Here is a 16,748-nt window from a genome sequence, read left to right as displayed (position 1 = left end):
ACTTTACAATAATTACAAAATTTGTAAGATTTAGTACAAGCCTGTTGTTATAGACTGATTTTTTCTTTTCTTTTTTTAGCTAGGTGTACCGGATCTTTTCTTTTGGTTTACAAATTGATTTTTTTGTGAGTTACCATATATCTTTCTTCATCGTTATACTATATTGTGGGAGGCATTAATAAAACACATCTTTCTTTTTACATAAGCAGCATGAGAATTGACAATACATGTTAATAAGGCACATTTCCTATTGCAAATGCAGACAAGCTCACAATTATACAAGTGAGAATCTTTTCAAAGCACAATAATTTTTTTCATAGTATAGTACATTGGACATTATATAAAATGTTCTTGTGTCAGCAGGGATTGTTTTTATTTAATTAAATATGGCTTTAAAAAAGAGGTACACACAATCATTTGTCACAGTTCTTTGACTGAAGCAATGGGGTGACCTTAGATGATCGACCTGCGGTAATCTGATCAACTGAAAACAGTGGCACAGCTACATCACTTCGTATTGGCCTCAGCTTGGTAGAGGTGGAAGGATGCATAGTTTTGAGAGGGTTACTTTCAACTCTCTGGGGATCCTGTAGAGAGACGCCCTTGGCCAAAACCACTGTGTCCAGCCTCAAAGGCCCAGAGAACTCCAACCCCTCCTGCGTATGTCTGAGGGGAGACACTTTCTTCAGAAAAACATCTGCCTTGTGTCTCCTCTGAAACTGTGCTAGCTGATCACTGGAGCTTAGTGGTGACAGGATGTTTGCTGTCCGATCAGTCTGCTGCCTGTTATGTTTAGGTTCGAGTTTGGATAGTCCACTTGGTTTCTTGGAGTTGGGTTTTGTGTAATTGTCTACAATCTCATACTGAGGAACCATGCAGCGTCGAGGCAGACATGAGGGATCAAGTCTTGGTATAGGTTGGTAGTCCTTAGGCTGATACACTGGCCCAGTCTTCTGGTTATAAACAAGAGATATCCTATTTCTACTCTGTACCTCCACATCCTTCCTCCCAGGTGAACAGGGAAGGACTGGCAGGAATTTGCCTGGAACAGCCTTAGGAGATAAATTAGCCCCCTGCTTTTTCTTTCCATCAGTTTTTGGTCGGGGTTGAGGACTTAGTACTTTATTGTGCTTCTCACTCACAGGACTCCTGGGACTTGTTTCGTTTTCAGATTGCATTGGGGAGTAGTTTTTTTGAGTCACACTTGTACATTGATTTTCGACTCTTGGAGTTGTTTGTGCTGGAACCTGAAGAACTTCAGCCTCCTGTTGAGAATGGATACAGAGAACTGGTACTGCAGTTATCAGAATAGGATTTATTGCCCAGTAGGCAAGGTGGAGGACATAAATATAGCAGCACAAGACAACAGTATGCAAGGATTTATACTATATATGAAATATTATTTATACCAATGTAGGTGTTATGTACACGATAGTTCAACGGTACCTGTTGTACGGTGGGGTGATGTTGAGGGGTAGCACTGATAACAGGTACACATCCCTGAGCCCAGGCATCAGAAATTGTTGGCACAGGCTCTGAGTCTTCAGTTCTACATGCTTCCTCTGGTCCTTCTCCTTCATCTGGGCACAGGATTTGTTGCTCTAGGATTTGTGTGAGGTGGTTCTTGGCCCAAGATGCAGAAAAAGGTGCTAGCTTAAAAGACACCATGGATGTTATGTTCTACTACATGTGGTTGAAATGAATGTAAAATAAAATATAACTGATATGAATCAACACGATGGCATTCACTAAAAGACCAGTCCACATTTTCACCTGTCTTTCGACGTAGGCCTTCAAACAGCCTTCCATGACTTTGCTCAACAGTTCCTCCATGATCTCCCCCACTGTCTCGTCTCCCTCCTCCTGGGTCAGCATGTCCATCCACTGGGCGTGGGTTACACGATCAAGAATGACATCGTCCCCCTCCAGCTCCTGTGCTGGAGGGGGGGTCACCTGGACAGTCGACATACGTCTTGCCCCGTCGGCTCGGGACTTGCCTGGTGAGCGAGGTATCTTTGCTCTGGATGATGAAACTCAAACAACAGAAACTAAAACAATAGAAAGAAAACCACGACAGATTCAAACAAACGAACAACAACATAATCATCAACAAAACAATAAAACAAACAAAAAACACAAATGACAGAATAAATACATGTCCACATATCACGTAAGTTACTACGTATCGCCTGTATCAACAACACTACAGAGAAGGAAAAGTAAAGTGCAAAAAACAGGTCAGTGTTGTTGCCTTTAAAAACCCAACTGCAGTGTTTTGAAACTAAGAGACACTTAATTTTAGGTGATTGTAAACTATGGGCCGCTACACTGACATGTATGGGTTACGTTTTGTCAAAAAAAAAAAAAAGTCATCGTTTCAACATTGCCCATTTCCACATAAAACCTTACCTTACACTCTTCTTTTGTATCCCCTGCTTCGTATGCTCTACGGTTGCTCAGCAACCGAGCACGCAACTGTGACGTAGCACGTAGAGGTGGCGTTGTCTCTATGGCTGCGGAGGACGCGGAGGTAATCCTGTTGCTACGATAGCTAGAAAAGTGCTTACATACATCCACCACGACGACACTTAGAAAGGAGCAATCAGTTGTTATCTAGTCTTAATCAAGCGCATGTTAATGTAGTCACACAAACGTGGCAGTACCGCTAATATCCGGTGTTATTGTAGGAGGCTTCTCGCTAACACATCTAAAGTTAGCTTGCTGCTAATGTTAAATAGTGTTGTCGTGTCAAATAACTGCACGAGTCTTTAAATCGCTATTTCCACCTAGCCAGACTCTGTGGTGACCATTATTTTTATTCTGTTAGTGTTTTAACAGGTCGCCCACTGCCATTTCAACACACCACTGTTGAAGGGAAAACCTCGTGATGTATCACAAAGAAAAGAGCATCCAGATCAAAAACAGCGCGTCGGCGCTGTACAACAACCTCGGTGTTCTGCGCATCGCTCCGCGGCGCCTCACCTACTTCACTGTGGTCCATGCTAACGTGGTTAACATGGTCAGCGCGTCCTGGGACGGCCTCAACTACTCCCATCGTCAGCTGCAGTCCAAAGAGCCCAATGTCGCAACAAGCACTTCGCTCATCATGCAGGTCAGGCCACAGTACAGCTTCTAACAAATGTCACACAGTAAGTGTAAGTTGGACAGAATGTTAGTGTGGAAGAAAGTTAAACTCTTGCAACCCATTGACATTATCTTCTTTTGTTGTGATGGACTGCCAGGACAAGACTGGCCATGAAAAGTGTTGACTGCCTTTATTGTATGACTATGATTAGAGCCCTACCACAGTGCCCTAAAATTGAGATAGTATGTAAAAAGGGGAACAACTACACTCAACACATTTCTCCCTTATAAAATTGAAAATAAGGTATTGTTTGGCCAAGTCCCAATCCAATATGCGGTGTACGGGCATAAAAGAATGAGAAATACCAACTCACAAACTTTTATTATTGTGAACTACATTCTTCAACAGGTTTCTGGCAAATACGAATGGGTTGTTTTATTTTTGCTCTTGCATTCTGCACATGCATTTGCTGTATCAAAAAAACAAAACAAACAAAAAACAAATACTGTGTTTGTTTTTTTTGTAGGCTTCATTTTGTTCTCTGCCCTCTCGTGATCTGCTGGTTGTGACCTCTCAGAAAGGCATCCAGGTGAGTGGTCTATGACTGTCACATTTGGTTGAAGCGCATTTGGAAGTTGTATATTCTGATAAGGTGCATGTTGAAGTGGGTCATAACCCCCCCCCAAAATATGTATGTTTATGTTTGGGCACCCATTTACTTTCATCTGCATGCCTTATTCAGATGTATGAATCAGATGGCTCCATCATGGTGTACTGGCATGCACTGGATACTCCGGAAACACCTACAGGTAGACTGTGGATACGCTTAATGTAGGCAGACTGACCTGTCTCAATTATTTGCATGAAAACTGATATGCTGTATAATCTTATGATAATATACTTGACACAAAACAGAATTAAAAACATCAGTGCATTGAACTCATTTATATAATAAAATGCAGTGAACATATTACACATGAACACAATTTTCCTGCTTTAACATATATTTCTACACATGCTTAGAATGTATATGCACAGTTGTGCACTTGTTTTTGTGAGACAAAAGTATTTAAAGTATTTTAAGCCAAATCATCTGCACTCACAGAAGGTATTTTTCTTGCAGCTCAATCAGTGTTTGCTCGGGGGATATCAGCGGTGTGGGAGAATTATATATGTGTGGGTAAGTGCAAAATTAAATACACTTAATTTCGTTTCATGTATTGAAAAGTAAAACTTGACAGTCTTCTTGTCTCTTTCTCCCTCTCTTTAGGCACTTCATCAGGTGCAATGCTTGTGTTTGATATTCCCAGTAAAGGCAGTAATATCACCTTGTCTGAGGTCCTGGAGGAGCACAAGGACTCTGTCACTGACATGGCCTCTGAGTGCTCTGGTAGTCAGGTATGATGTGTGTGCTAGTTCCATGCATGGCAGTATACCTAAATCAATTAATGCTTTACATAATACTTCTAAATCACAGCCTCTTTCTTTTTACATAATCCTTTCCACTCTGTTTCTGTCTTCGTCTACTCAGGAGTGCATAGCTGATCTGGTCAGTGCAGATGATGGGGGCAACCTTTGTGTCTGGAAGTCTGGGGAGGAATTTCAGCTGCTTAACAAGATCCCTGGCTTTGAGTAAGAAGCTGATTGTGTTAGAGTCATTTTTGGTGTGTAATGTAAAATTGAGCTAAAAAAAAGTGGTGCATTGGCAGCCATCTAAACTCTAAAATCTCCTCTTCTGCTCTTACTTTCCTTTCCATCTCCCTGTCATACATTGTTATACTCACGTACTCTAATTAATATTCCATTCCCTTGTCCTTTGTTTTTCCTCATCTCCCCTTGCTCTAATATAATGTCCATTATCTTTTTCCGTTTACTCCCCTATGGCAATGATCCTCTGTTTTCCTTATTGCTTTCAGTATGAGCTGCTCATCAGTTAAGCTGTGGAGAGGTACAGTGGTGGCAGGTTATGGCACAGGCCAAATCCGTCTTTATGAAGCAGTAACTGGAATTCTGCATGCTGAAGTCAACGCCCATGCTCGCTGGATATACTCATTAGACATTGCACCTTTTTCTGGACTGGTGAGTTAAATGTATACAAAATAAATAACAGTTTATTGTGTTGACATCCATCATTTGAAGATAAGATAATAATAGGAAGGGATGCAGAGTTTCAAGTCAAAAATGATATGATTTATTTTTTAAATAAAAAGTTTATTTAGCCCTAACTATGTTCAGGTACATCTAATTTCATCTGATTTTTGTGGGGTGTATGTCATGCCATTGTAGTTTTTAAATTCACCTTCTTCTGTTTTTTAGTTACTGTCTGCTGCTGAGGACTCTCTGGTCAGAGTGTGGCACCTGACTGTGACCCCAGAGACAAACAGTGTGGAGGTAACTGGTCTTGAAATAGAGTATAATAGTATTTTCACAATCAAAGCATGATTTATGACCTTTTCCCAAAGTTGAACTTTTTCCCCATTTCCTCTTAGGTCGCCCATTTGCACAATGAGTGTGTAACAGACACACAAATCTGTGGCGCCAAGTTCTGTGATGGTGATGGCTATGCCTTTGCAGTGACAGGATATGACCTGAGTGAGATTATCCGCTACACACAGTTATAGGACCTTGCCGTCATTGTGGCAAGTGCATGAATGTAAGATTTTGTTGTGATTTAGCAATGACAATGATGAGTATTTATCAACTCTTATGTGGGTTTTTTCTCTGCATTTTTGTCTCAACATCTGCAAAAGTTGGAAGAACATTAGAATATAACAAAATAATGTAAAAATAGTGTTCAAGTTAATATAAATATTGTAAGTACAAATGTTTACATGTGTGTGAATGTAATTAAAAAGGAAATGCAATATTACATAATTCTTTCTGAGATCATTATTATGTCAAACAATTGTACCAGTAAACACTTTTATAAAGAAACCTGCTCTGTGTTTTAATTTTGCCTTTCATGAATAGACCAGTAGATGGTGGTGTGGGTTAATTATTTTTGAACAGGAGTCTGACAATGTAATGCAAGTACACTTCACTAGAGGGCATTACGGAGTTGTCTTAAAGGATGTTGACTGCTAACAGATTATTCCAGAAAGTCAATTTGATGACTGAATACTGTGTGCAGGCCACAGGATGCAGGTGTGCACACTCATGTCACCCAGTAAACAAAACACATCACGTCTGAGACATTTTCTCTTCATTGTACCGGCTAATTTCATAGACTGCTTCCAATGCATTTCTATTGCTGTCCCCATAATAAAAACGTGTATGTTATTCACAATTACATTTTCGCTTTTATTGTACTGTTATAATTTTGTTTTAGTGTCGAAGACATCAACATTTTAGGAAGATGTGTTTCCCACCCCTACTCAGTCTTGAATATTTATGATGTATCCATTATCCTTGCTTTGTGTTTACATCTTTTTTTTTTTAGTTAATGGGTATTTTCATTTGGTAAATAGAGAGCTTTATTGTCATAACAGCAGAAACAGTGGGTCCCATTATTTCCTTGAAAATGACAACCAATAACTAGAGGGCATTTGCTAAATACAAGTACAATGAAGTTACTACCATTAAGATAAGATAAAAATTACTTTATTAGTTCCCTAAAGGGAAATGGCAAATGGTAGATGAGCTGACAGACAAATTCTGTCAGCTCATCTACCATTTGCAGAAGAATTGAAAAGCCTGATGACCTTTTGAACTGTTTTTCAGAATTATTGAGTAAAAACAGGATCTGCTGACATGCCCATGGAAACAAATCCTGCCAGCTCAGCAGTGCTATTAAACCCCCTCCCCTTCCAAAAAAGGTCTCCACAGGTTACATGATTTTTTTTCCAGTTCACATCAGGCAGCCAGGTATCTTTGTAATCCCACCCACCTTATCATGACAAGATAAGAAGAATCAGGTCAGCTGGAAATTGTGTGCTGTGTCATTCCAGGGCAGAGCATTGTGTAAAATCCCACAAGTTCTAGGTCTTTCTGGTTTGCAGTCAACACTGGTCTCATAACATCATCTGACAAGACTGTTTTGAACCCACACACATGGCAGGTTATGCAACTTAAATTTGGTATCAACTGACAGTCATGTTAGTGCAAATGTAAAGCACAAACATGCACTGCTGTGACATGAACACACACAGTCTTTATGGAATCAATCATTTTCTCCCGGTCATGTTGTGTCATACCTCCCTTGCCTGGGGTGGAGTGGCCAACTACTGGCTGGAGAGGGACAGTGGAGGACTAAGCTATCAATATGAGGTCCCAAATGACACGGACACTGAGATTACATAACTATCTGGAACAGTACGGAGGGAGGGAAAGGTCAGTCAAAAGTGATACATGAAACAATCAGAGCCGTGTAAAAGAGCTTGTTAAAGAAAGCACCGAGGATAGAGATGGGGGAATATGACATCACTTTTCTGAAAAAAAAACCACATGAAGACAAACAACAGCAGTAATTTATTCCTTGTTAACTCAGTCAATAGTACTGTGCAACACTCTAGCCCCATACACAGCCTCGGGGCCACTCATGCTGTGTACTGCTGCAATACTTGTCAATAGTTGGCTCTTAGGTGTTACGCACAGCTGAGCACACAATGGTGGAGAGATCAGACCTCAGTGTGCACTGTTTTCAGATATGAATGTGATTATGTAGGCTGTGTATGCATTGGTTTCAAGTTATAATGGAATTAGAGCAACATTTTCCTATTCCCCAGTTGATTCTGAAATATTTCATTAGAATTTGGGGCAGATACAGGACTGTCACTTTAAATGTGATTTTGATGGCGGGGTCCTGTGCCGACTTTTTACTCTGACCTTGGTGGTTGTGTTGTCAGCAGTTTATGTAAAAACTACTGAGCCGAATTGGACCAAACTTGGTGAAATTGTGACTCATGGCACATGTAACAACATATTAAAATTTGGGGCAGGTTCGCCTGAAATGTGAAATTTGAAATGAAATCTGAAATGTGACTTTGATTTGGGTTCAAGAGACTTTTCACTCCGCTGGCAGGCGTTGTTGGCCACAACTGGTCCAAATTGAACCAAACTTGGTGTAAGAGCACCTCATGGCGCACATAACCACATATTAAAATACGTAGCAAATTCTGGACGGTCACTTTCATTGTGATTTTTTAAAACTCTGTTCTTGGTAGTTTGGTTGTCAGCAGTTTACACATGTAAAAGTGACTGGGGGTGGGCAATGCCCCTGGCCGGGGTAAATTCTTTACTCCATCCTGTTGATTGGCTTGTTAACAATTTATGCAAAAACTACTCAGACCAAACTTGGTGAGAGGGCATTTCTCTTGTTATAATATTAAAATTTGGGGCAGAGCCAGAACGGTCACTTCAATGAGTGTGAGTCCACAAGACCTTCAGAGAAAGGCCCCTAGTAGCTCAATATGTCAACTTAAAATCACATAAAAACTTGTCCCCTCAGAGAATCTGTCATGCAGATGATTAAGGAAAATCATAAATGCTGTGTGTGCAAATAACCAACTAAACAAGTTTGTTCAGTGCTCAACCCAAATGGTGCAAGCCTGGTTTGTGCAGTCTAAGTTCATCCACTAGGGCCACCTGTAAAGTCCATCTGTGTTGTGTGTATCTGTATCTGTGTGATATTTCTGGGAGTGTCACAGCGTATATATTTTAAGTTGTTTGTTTGTGTGTTTCTTCATTACCGGTATTCTGGCAGACCAAGAGCAATTTATCCCAAGCCCATTCAGCCCTGTGGCAGCCGCCTAGGCCTGTGTCGCTAAGCCTGCCGGGATAGAGCCTCACCAGGGGGGATGAAGAGCCTAAAGCCCCTCCAGCCTGCCACAGACAGACCAGCTCTCTGATGAAGCAACTGGGAAACCAGCTCCCGCAGATATGCTGTATAAATAGATCTTCCATTTTAAACACACTGAAATGAGACGGAGAGGGTTACTACACACTGACAGACCTAACAAACTTCCACTGCTGACAGATGTGCCAATAGGCAAATAATGCATTAAAGCAGACAAACACAGAAATCTAGGTCAAGAAACATTTGCAAGTGATCGCCATTTATATTATATTGGTTTATTTTTGCATCCATGCATGCATGATTTTTTTTTATAATCGTTCAAGCACTGACTGCAACATTTCTGTAGTGTTGAAATGCTGGCATTGTATCATTAAAATACCAACAACTGGTAATGAAATCAGCTTGATGAAATTACTGGTCTTGTTAATTTCTTCTGGATGAAATGTGTTCTGATTTAAACCTGAAAAACTTCTTTTTTTGGGGGGGCCATGTGGTACCATGAAACAAGCTGCCAATGTGCCACTGACACAGCATCACCTTTGAAGAGCCTATTTACACATCCAGCATTTGTGGCGAAACATTAGAAATCAGAGTCATATTGCTGACCACCTGAAATCCTAAAACTGTATTTGGTCCCTGAAGAATATATATAACTCTCTCATGACAGGTGTTACTGAGCACATAGCACAATTTCACTAAAAGCATCTGCCTGCCAAGTTCAAGGCTGAGCAGCTAACAAGCACTGTAAACTGGAGGGACCTGCAGATCCAGGTGATAATTCACTGTCAATTCAAGACTTTAATCCATCTCTGACACACTGTATTTGTTTACACTCTGTAATAGGCTACTATATTCAATGAGGACTAAGTGCTTTTCATGTCTGCTTTGTGTTGAAATACACTTTGTTTTGGTACTGGGTGTGTAAAGACAGCATCTGTTATTTTTTTTTCATGATGATTAAGATAAATGGAATGTGGAGCAACTGAAATGGACTCATGACTTAAACAGCTCATTTAGTCTGCATGCAGTACGACAGAAGCGAACAATAAGGTGGAACTGTTCTATTGCTACAAACTAGATTATAGCTAAATCAACTTGCAAGTGACCCACCTCTGCAACCACAGCGTCTGTATACTGTAGATCATCAGACTGTACCATTGGAAGTCACACCCACACATGTCATACTAGAACTATCCACACTGCTTGTCTCTGCAGGCATCTGGTTTTGGAGAAAATGTCTCAACATACAGTAAGGATTGACTCACTGTATCCCATCTTCACCACAACCTATAACACAGGATAAAGGGTATCATGTTGCCAAACTCAGTTGAAATGACTTGACTGAAAAGGCTTTTGCTCACTCAGTTACATGAGACATGTTGGGTTATTGAGACAAATTGAACCCTAACCTTAACCCATATTGGACAGAATAAATGTGATCCCACACCTCAGTGGCCCTGCCTTACCGGTAGTTGCAAGCTTGCCTAATTGAACCTCCACTGTGCCCTATTCAGGGTCATACAACACAACACGCTTAGAGGGGAGAGTGCTTTTGAGTCAGGATTGAAAGCATAGTACTAGATGTCAGAGATGGCATACTCTACTCCCAGGCAGATATCGGCGCAGGTACTGCACTGCTACTGTCAGGCAATGTTTAAAAAAAAGCAGCTTTGAATCAAAAGACTCCATGGTTTATTGCTTTAGCTCACATTTGCTTTATGTTGTTAAAAAATGGAAAGGGAATACAGGGAGAGGATACTGGACATTTTGCTATAGTGCATTATACAACAGCAATTAGGTCACGCACATGCACACACCCTCATACATACCCCAAGTAACATAATTTAGAAGGCATGGGTAGGCATTGGGACTTAAGTGCATTAGATTAGAGTAAAATAAACATGATCAGACCCTGCCATCTGCACCGGGATGGCATGGTTGCCTAGCACTGGGTACTGTTTGGATTGTCTGACGTTGATGTGCTGACGTTGGAGTGTGAGCTTGTGTGTGTTTGTGTTGTTATGCCCATGTGTGTATGTGGCGATATGTGCAGATGGCACCATTCAAATGATGATGGGTTCATTTTCCAGACAGAAATCCAAATAAAGTCAGTATCATTTCAGATCTGAATCAGTGTCTGTGTGTGAGATTGCGTGCCTGTGCTGATATTTATTATCATATGATTACAACTAAAATGATCCAGGATAACTTGTTACTCACTCTTCTTTCAGTAATCATCAAATCTTTTTTTAATCTTCTGCATTGTGAATCTGGTGGGTTTTTTATTTGCTTTTAATTCACTACTCTTTTTCACACATACACGCCCATCTCATTACCTCTTGTGTGTGGGTGAGAGACTTATTGAATCTCAAAATAGTCACAGCAATAATAACAGCAATATCCCGGCAACCCTTGTCATTGTGCCCTGGCAGTGAGACTGCTAATAGGGTTAATATGAAAGAGATAAATGGGCTTCTTCAGGGCACAACCTGAATTCAAAATACATAAACATGTGGTCTTTGCATCTCTGCATGTGTACATAGGTGTGTGTGTGTGTGTGTGTGTGTGTGTGTGTGTGTGTGTGTGTGTGTATGCGTATGTGTGTCAGAAAGAAATTGACAGAGAGAAATGCAGACTTTATGCGTGGTCCAACTTGGCATTCACCTCAGTGTGCACTCACCATTCCTAATTGGCAGCTATGGAGAAAGCCCAGACAAGCTAAGATTGCAGAGACGTCACACAGAGGTTATCTAGGGCACCACTGGAAAACAGGGAAACAAATTTTCATTAAATCATCTCAGTGTCAAGAGGCACCAGGTCCAGCAGTCAGGAAACAAAAGAGTGCATTCAGGACTTCAATCAATGAACATACACTACAAGGACGGGGCATTTTAGTCAAACTAAATTTATCTGCTTAAAATGTCAAAGTTGTTTTTCATTGTGTCAGGGAAGCTCTATTTCAAGTGCATGCATTTCATTCATCATTCCACCAGCGAGGTTATGTTTTCACCTGTGTCAAGCTGTTGGTTTGTTTGATTACACAAACACTGCAGAACTGACTTGCACTGAACTTGGTGGAGAAGTGGTGGATGGGCCATGGAAGAACCCTGTACATTTTAGGGGTAGACCGAGATCATTCACTATAAATTTTAAGTCTCTGAAGTCTGGTGTATTTTGTGTGACACTCTCTGCTCTGACCTCTCCGAGTGCCAAGGTGGTTCAATTTTGGTGATCTAATTAATGGGTTGGATCTGGGAAATTTTTCATTTTTTCATTTTTGTTGATTCCTCAAAAATGATGTACATAATGATATAACATTAGACATATTAATGGTTGTTCGATCTTTGGATTGTACAATATGGTGTGAGTCCAGATAGGAATCTGGACCTGACAAACCTGTGTAGGACTGTTTAGCCTTGGCAGAGGTATGTCCTCTACTGAGTGCCAATCTAGTTTTAGTTTTGACATCTATTTTCCCCTCTCCCGTTGTGCTGTATCTATGAAAATTAGTTAGAATTCTTCATCAGTTGCTTTTTTTTAAAGGTTATACCTATTTTATATTCAGTCCAAGAGGAAACACTAAGAAAACACTTAGATCTCATGAGCAAACCTGCATGTCTGGATTTGAAATGATGCCACACTGACCCTTTTAACCAAGTGCATTCCCCAGCTGTTCTGTCACTCAACATTATTGCACACACACCACAAATACACACATTAAATATGTTCCCACATGCACATAGCCACAACCCAGTACAGACGATGATCTATAGAAGTGTTTGAGTAGTTTAACCTTTAACTGATTGGCTCTGTCCTAATCATTGTCAGTTAAAGTGTTTTCTTGCTTAAGTCATTGGACATGAACTTAACCTTTCCATGGCTAAGAATAAATTAAAAGAACACATCTTAGTATCATGTATCAGAACTCACACATGGTTTAAGAAAGGAACACTGTTGCAATTGTGCTATGCTTCATTTGCTGATTGCAGTAAATACTTTATTGTTTCAACAGATGATTTCAGCTCTTCTGAAAATAACAGTGTCTGGTAATGCCAAATCACTCAGAGAGGTTAGGTAGAAGATGTTACAAGATCTTTGGTCAAGTTATAAAATGATGTCAATGTTTTGGAAGAATTGGACAAGATAAGGGAAGAGGAGGAGGATAATCACTGTTTTCATGTTAAACAGCCAAACTCGGGACCTGTGTCTTAGCCTTACACACTCTCAGGAGATTAAAAACTTAACAACCACAACACAGGGCAGTGGATGCAACTGATGAGTAATTCCTGACATTTTGTTTAGTTTTATTAACTTAGTAGGCCTACCTGTCCCTTTTACCCATCTGGCCTCCTGACTGCTCGCCAGGACACACAAAATTGTGTGTGATTAAACACAAAGCGTTAAATAGAGCAGAAGTACAAACACTGCAACCTGCTCATCTGCCCTGAGAAAGCTGTCAGACCTTCATGAAAAACAGAGTAACCCAAACAACCCCTCCATTATGGACAGTCACTCCCACACTGCATGCCTGTGTGGATGGAGTGGGAAGAAAAGAGAAGAGAGAAGTTCGGCCAAGAGAGCAAAAGGGACGTGACTGGCCCCATGCACTTGGAAAACCTGCAGAAGATCGTGGCTTGGAGATTGACTTACTGATGAGAAAACCATAGGAGAACACACTCACACACACTTTCAAAGCAGACTTGAAGGCCTGGCCCTTGCGTATGTGTTCCCATATTTTTAATTAGTGCAATGAGAACAGCAATGACAATGACTTTAACAGCTTATGAATAAAAGCTTCTATGGGTAGAATCCTAAACCTCCAGTTCCCTGCACAGCGTCACATAGGTCATGTAAACAAGAGACAAAAAGAAAGGAAGAAGGAAGAGAGAGCAGGTGACTGACAGGACAAAGAAAGACAGGAAGAAACAGAGAGAGTTTGTCTGGAAAACACAACCAATGGATGTAAGGGCAGAGGTAGCTTTGCTCGTCCCTGTTTCCATGGCGACCCAAATGTGCTGTCGGTGCAGTGACGCCAGTTGGGAGCATTGCATTGCGGCCGTGCTGACATGAGCCACACGTGCCAATGCCCAGCTGACAGCACCAAGCATACGCCAGTGTCTATTCATAGCACCTAAATGATGCCCAGGAGGGACACACAGGCAGCTCCGAGTTTGGGCCAAGAAGGCCGGGCACCCATAACTGGGTAGGTGTGGACCCAGGGCTGGATGGGCACTCCTTGATGGAGGTGGATGGATGCATGGAGACACTGAGGGATTAACTCGTGGCGGGCGTTATGTCATCGACTCTCTGATCTCTGTCCACACTGACACCTGGCCCCTCAGTCATCACCAAGAATTACACAAAATCCCTGCACATGCACAAAGTGTATATGCGCATGAGCAACACAACCACAAACAGGAAAAGTAATCTACACAAACCTAATGGAGTCATGATGGGGTCAAATAGCTTTAGTTTGAGGCACTTTTGTTTGGATTTCAAAATGGCTGCAACAGACAGGCCAGATGTAAAACGGCTCTGCATAAAATAAACAAAACACTGTAAATGTATGCCACATAAGAATGTGGTACAGAAACAAATTTGATCCTAAGAATGCATTTTACGAATCTGGGAGGTACTTTAGCTGGTAAGGATAGTGTCGTTTTGAGGAGGGTGTTTTTTTTTTTGCCCCTAACAAACTATTCCTGGAGGATCAGGTGGTTGAGTATTATTTTACCACTTCCTTTGCAGATTCCTGGGATGAGACGGTTTAACTCTCAGTCTCTGACTCACAGTCATTGCCTCTTCATTTTAGTTATATTTCCAAAACTGTGCAAAGCAATAAAAGTAGAACAAGACAGAAATAAATAATGGTACAACTCTACAAATATCCACTGGAATTTATTTTTTCTAACATGCACACCCATTCCAAAATAAACACAGATTAGAGTCTGATACTGGGGCTCAAAGCAGTTGGAAAATTATTTTTCATTTAATATTTGATTACAAATCAATAACTAAGCCACAAAGCCAATTTGCAATAACCTTGCGGTGGAAGGCAGCTTATGATGCCAATTCACCTTCACACCACACTGCCCAGAATGTGGTACAGTTGGCAAGAGGGCTGGAACACCAAGTCAGTGACTCCATTGTGAGCAATTGTTCAAGCTCAATTGGTACTTCTGTAACAGTGCTTTGTCTGAGAGATCAGGCAGAAGAATGGCAGAGGCTCTGAGGCAAAGAGAGGCCCATTGTGGTCAGACAGCATCCAAAGTTAGATGTCATTGTGGTCACTCGTTGGCTGTTGTCAAAGCCCATTGTGGCTCCTGAAATGCCACATTGGAGATACAGAGTTGCTGAGTGAAATCGATCTGAGCGGGACAAAGATCACCTATGTCTTTGTGTGTGCGGTGAGTTGTGTATTATTTGTTTGTGTGTGTGAATGTGTATTTGTGTGTGTCTGTCTGTCTGTGGGGTGACATGCATAGGCCAACTGTGTTTGTTTGTGGAAATGTAGCTGATGCAGGCCTTTCACACCCCTGGGATCAGCAGTTTGCCCCCTCAAGAGAAAGACTGACAGAGAGAGAGGGGCAAACCATTTGGACGCCCCCATTATGCCCCTATTGTGCCCATATGGCTGCATCAATAGTGCTATAGCAGAGGCCGCTGGCAACAGAAAAGTGCTGTACAAGACACTTTGATATAAAGGTTCAGCACGCATGTGTATGTCACGAAGAAGAGACGGGACAACAAGCCCAACAAAAGCAGACAGGTGAACATACTTGTCGTGTCGGCAGACCATCGGGGGGGAAGGAGGTGAAACACGACGACCACGAGTGCTAGCTGGCAGCAGCCATTTATTTGCAGGCAGGCAGGACAACCTCATACATGCAGCATAACATACCGAACTGAGGCACACCCCGGTATTGCCTCTTTACAACCTACGCGTTGCGCCCTCTAATGGGCATACATGGTATAACACTTTAAACACCAGGGCTCTGTTTAACCTGGCCCATAGAGTAACATTTGCTGTGTTCTCTTAAACACCACAGCTCCTCCCCTGTAGCTTTAAACTTACAGTTTCTTCTTTCTCATTTTCTTAGCATCAAACAAAAAAAAATACAATGTAACTCTTTCACTTCCTTGAGTATACAATGATGCTTAGCAAAGAGGATCAATACTGCATTGACACAATCTCTTTGAAACATATTATAAGTCCAAACGCTCAGGAGGGCGCACGGTTCTCTTAGGGCGCTCCATGCAACCTGAACTTGAAGATTCTCCCAGAGCATCGTCCTTTTTCCCTGAGCTCTGGTGCTCTTCAAGTGTTTCTTCTGATGTTTCACATTGGTAACAGTCTCATTGTCTCTCAAGTCATTTCCAGGATCAACAGGGTAATCCACATGTCCATCAGTGTTAATCACAGTCTGTTCTCCTGGTTTTGTTTTTGCATCCAGCATCTGGTTTACATGTCTTTTTACACACGCTCCATTCACAGACACCATGTATGTTACAGGACCCAAAACCTCAGTTATTACACCATTCAACCACTTCTCTCCTCCCCTGTAGTTTTTCACAAGCACAGCCTGACCCACAGAGAAAGACCTGAGTCTTCTTCCCCTGTCTGACTGGGCCGAAAGACCACCAGTAGAAAAGGACCGAGACAAGTCTGGCTTCACCAAAGAAAGCCTAGTGCGGACCTGCCTTCTCAGGAACAACTCTGCTGGTGTTTTCTTGGTGGTAGTATGTGGCATGTTGCGGTAGCTAAACAAGAAATTAGCAACACAGTGTTGCAACGTCATGCCGCCCATGGCTCTGTTCTTGGCTAAAGATCTCTTGAAGTTTTGGACCAATCGTTCAGCCAATCCGTTT

At 41.5% G+C, this 16,748-nt stretch overlaps 2 protein-coding genes across 3 annotated transcripts; one reads left to right on the top strand and one right to left on the bottom strand.

The window, feature by feature from the left end:
* Positions 1 to 340: 340 nt before the first annotated feature.
* Positions 341 to 2,534, bottom strand: c20h2orf81 (chromosome 20 C2orf81 homolog). 2 transcript variants are annotated; one of them, XM_085787074.1, is made up of 4 exons: positions 2,410 to 2,534; positions 1,774 to 2,048; positions 1,447 to 1,623; positions 341 to 1,265 (listed from the first exon to the last, which is right to left on the bottom strand). In XM_085787074.1, exons 2-4 carry the CDS (start codon positions 1,966 to 1,968, stop codon positions 414 to 416), a joined length of 1,224 nt encoding a protein of 407 aa, XP_085643200.1. In that variant the 5' UTR covers positions 1,969 to 2,048; positions 2,410 to 2,534; the 3' UTR covers positions 341 to 413. The 2 variants fall into 2 exon arrangements, with proteins under 2 accessions (XP_085643200.1, XP_085643199.1); XM_085787073.1 differs by having other exon boundaries at positions 344 to 1,265; positions 1,447 to 1,653.
* On the top strand, positions 2,476 to 6,016 carry wdr54 (WD repeat domain 54). The gene is made up of 10 exons (XM_085787075.1): positions 2,476 to 2,530; positions 2,828 to 3,112; positions 3,612 to 3,674; positions 3,828 to 3,894; positions 4,209 to 4,265; positions 4,356 to 4,483; positions 4,617 to 4,717; positions 5,002 to 5,164; positions 5,402 to 5,476; positions 5,575 to 6,016. The coding sequence occupies exons 2-10, from the start codon at positions 2,888 to 2,890 to the stop codon at positions 5,704 to 5,706; spliced, it is 1,011 nt and encodes a 336-aa protein (XP_085643201.1). The 5' UTR covers positions 2,476 to 2,530; positions 2,828 to 2,887; the 3' UTR covers positions 5,707 to 6,016.
* The last annotated feature ends 10,732 nt before the right edge of the window (positions 6,017 to 16,748 follow it).

Source organism: Trachurus japonicus, chromosome 9 (assembly GCF_045865225.1).
Source record: "Trachurus japonicus isolate A0001 chromosome 9, Traja_1.0".
Classification (NCBI taxonomy): Eukaryota; Metazoa; Chordata; class Actinopteri; order Carangiformes; family Carangidae; genus Trachurus; species Trachurus japonicus.
The sequence above is the reverse complement of the archived record's forward strand: the minus strand, read 5'-3'. Positions and strand labels throughout refer to the sequence as shown.

Excerpts from the sequence above, each read along its gene's own strand:
- c20h2orf81 (XM_085787073.1), bottom strand. The coding sequence starts at position 1,968 with ATGTCGACTGTCCAGGTGACCCCCCCTCCAGCACAGGAGCTGGAGGGG. Across the intron at positions 1,654-1,773 it reads AGGCCTACGTCGAAAGACAG|CTAGCACCTTTTTCTGCATC; the intron begins GTGAAAATGTGG and ends GTGTCTTTTAAG. Across the intron at positions 1,266-1,446 it reads ATCACCCCACCGTACAACAG|GAGGCTGAAGTTCTTCAGGT; the intron begins GTACCGTTGAAC and ends CATTCTCAACAG.
- wdr54 (XM_085787075.1), top strand. The coding sequence starts at position 2,888 with ATGTATCACAAAGAAAAGAGCATCCAGATCAAAAACAGCGCGTCGGCG. Across the intron at positions 3,113-3,611 it reads GCACTTCGCTCATCATGCAG|GCTTCATTTTGTTCTCTGCC; the intron begins GTCAGGCCACAG and ends TTTTTTTTGTAG. Across the intron at positions 4,484-4,616 it reads CTGAGTGCTCTGGTAGTCAG|GAGTGCATAGCTGATCTGGT; the intron begins GTATGATGTGTG and ends TCGTCTACTCAG.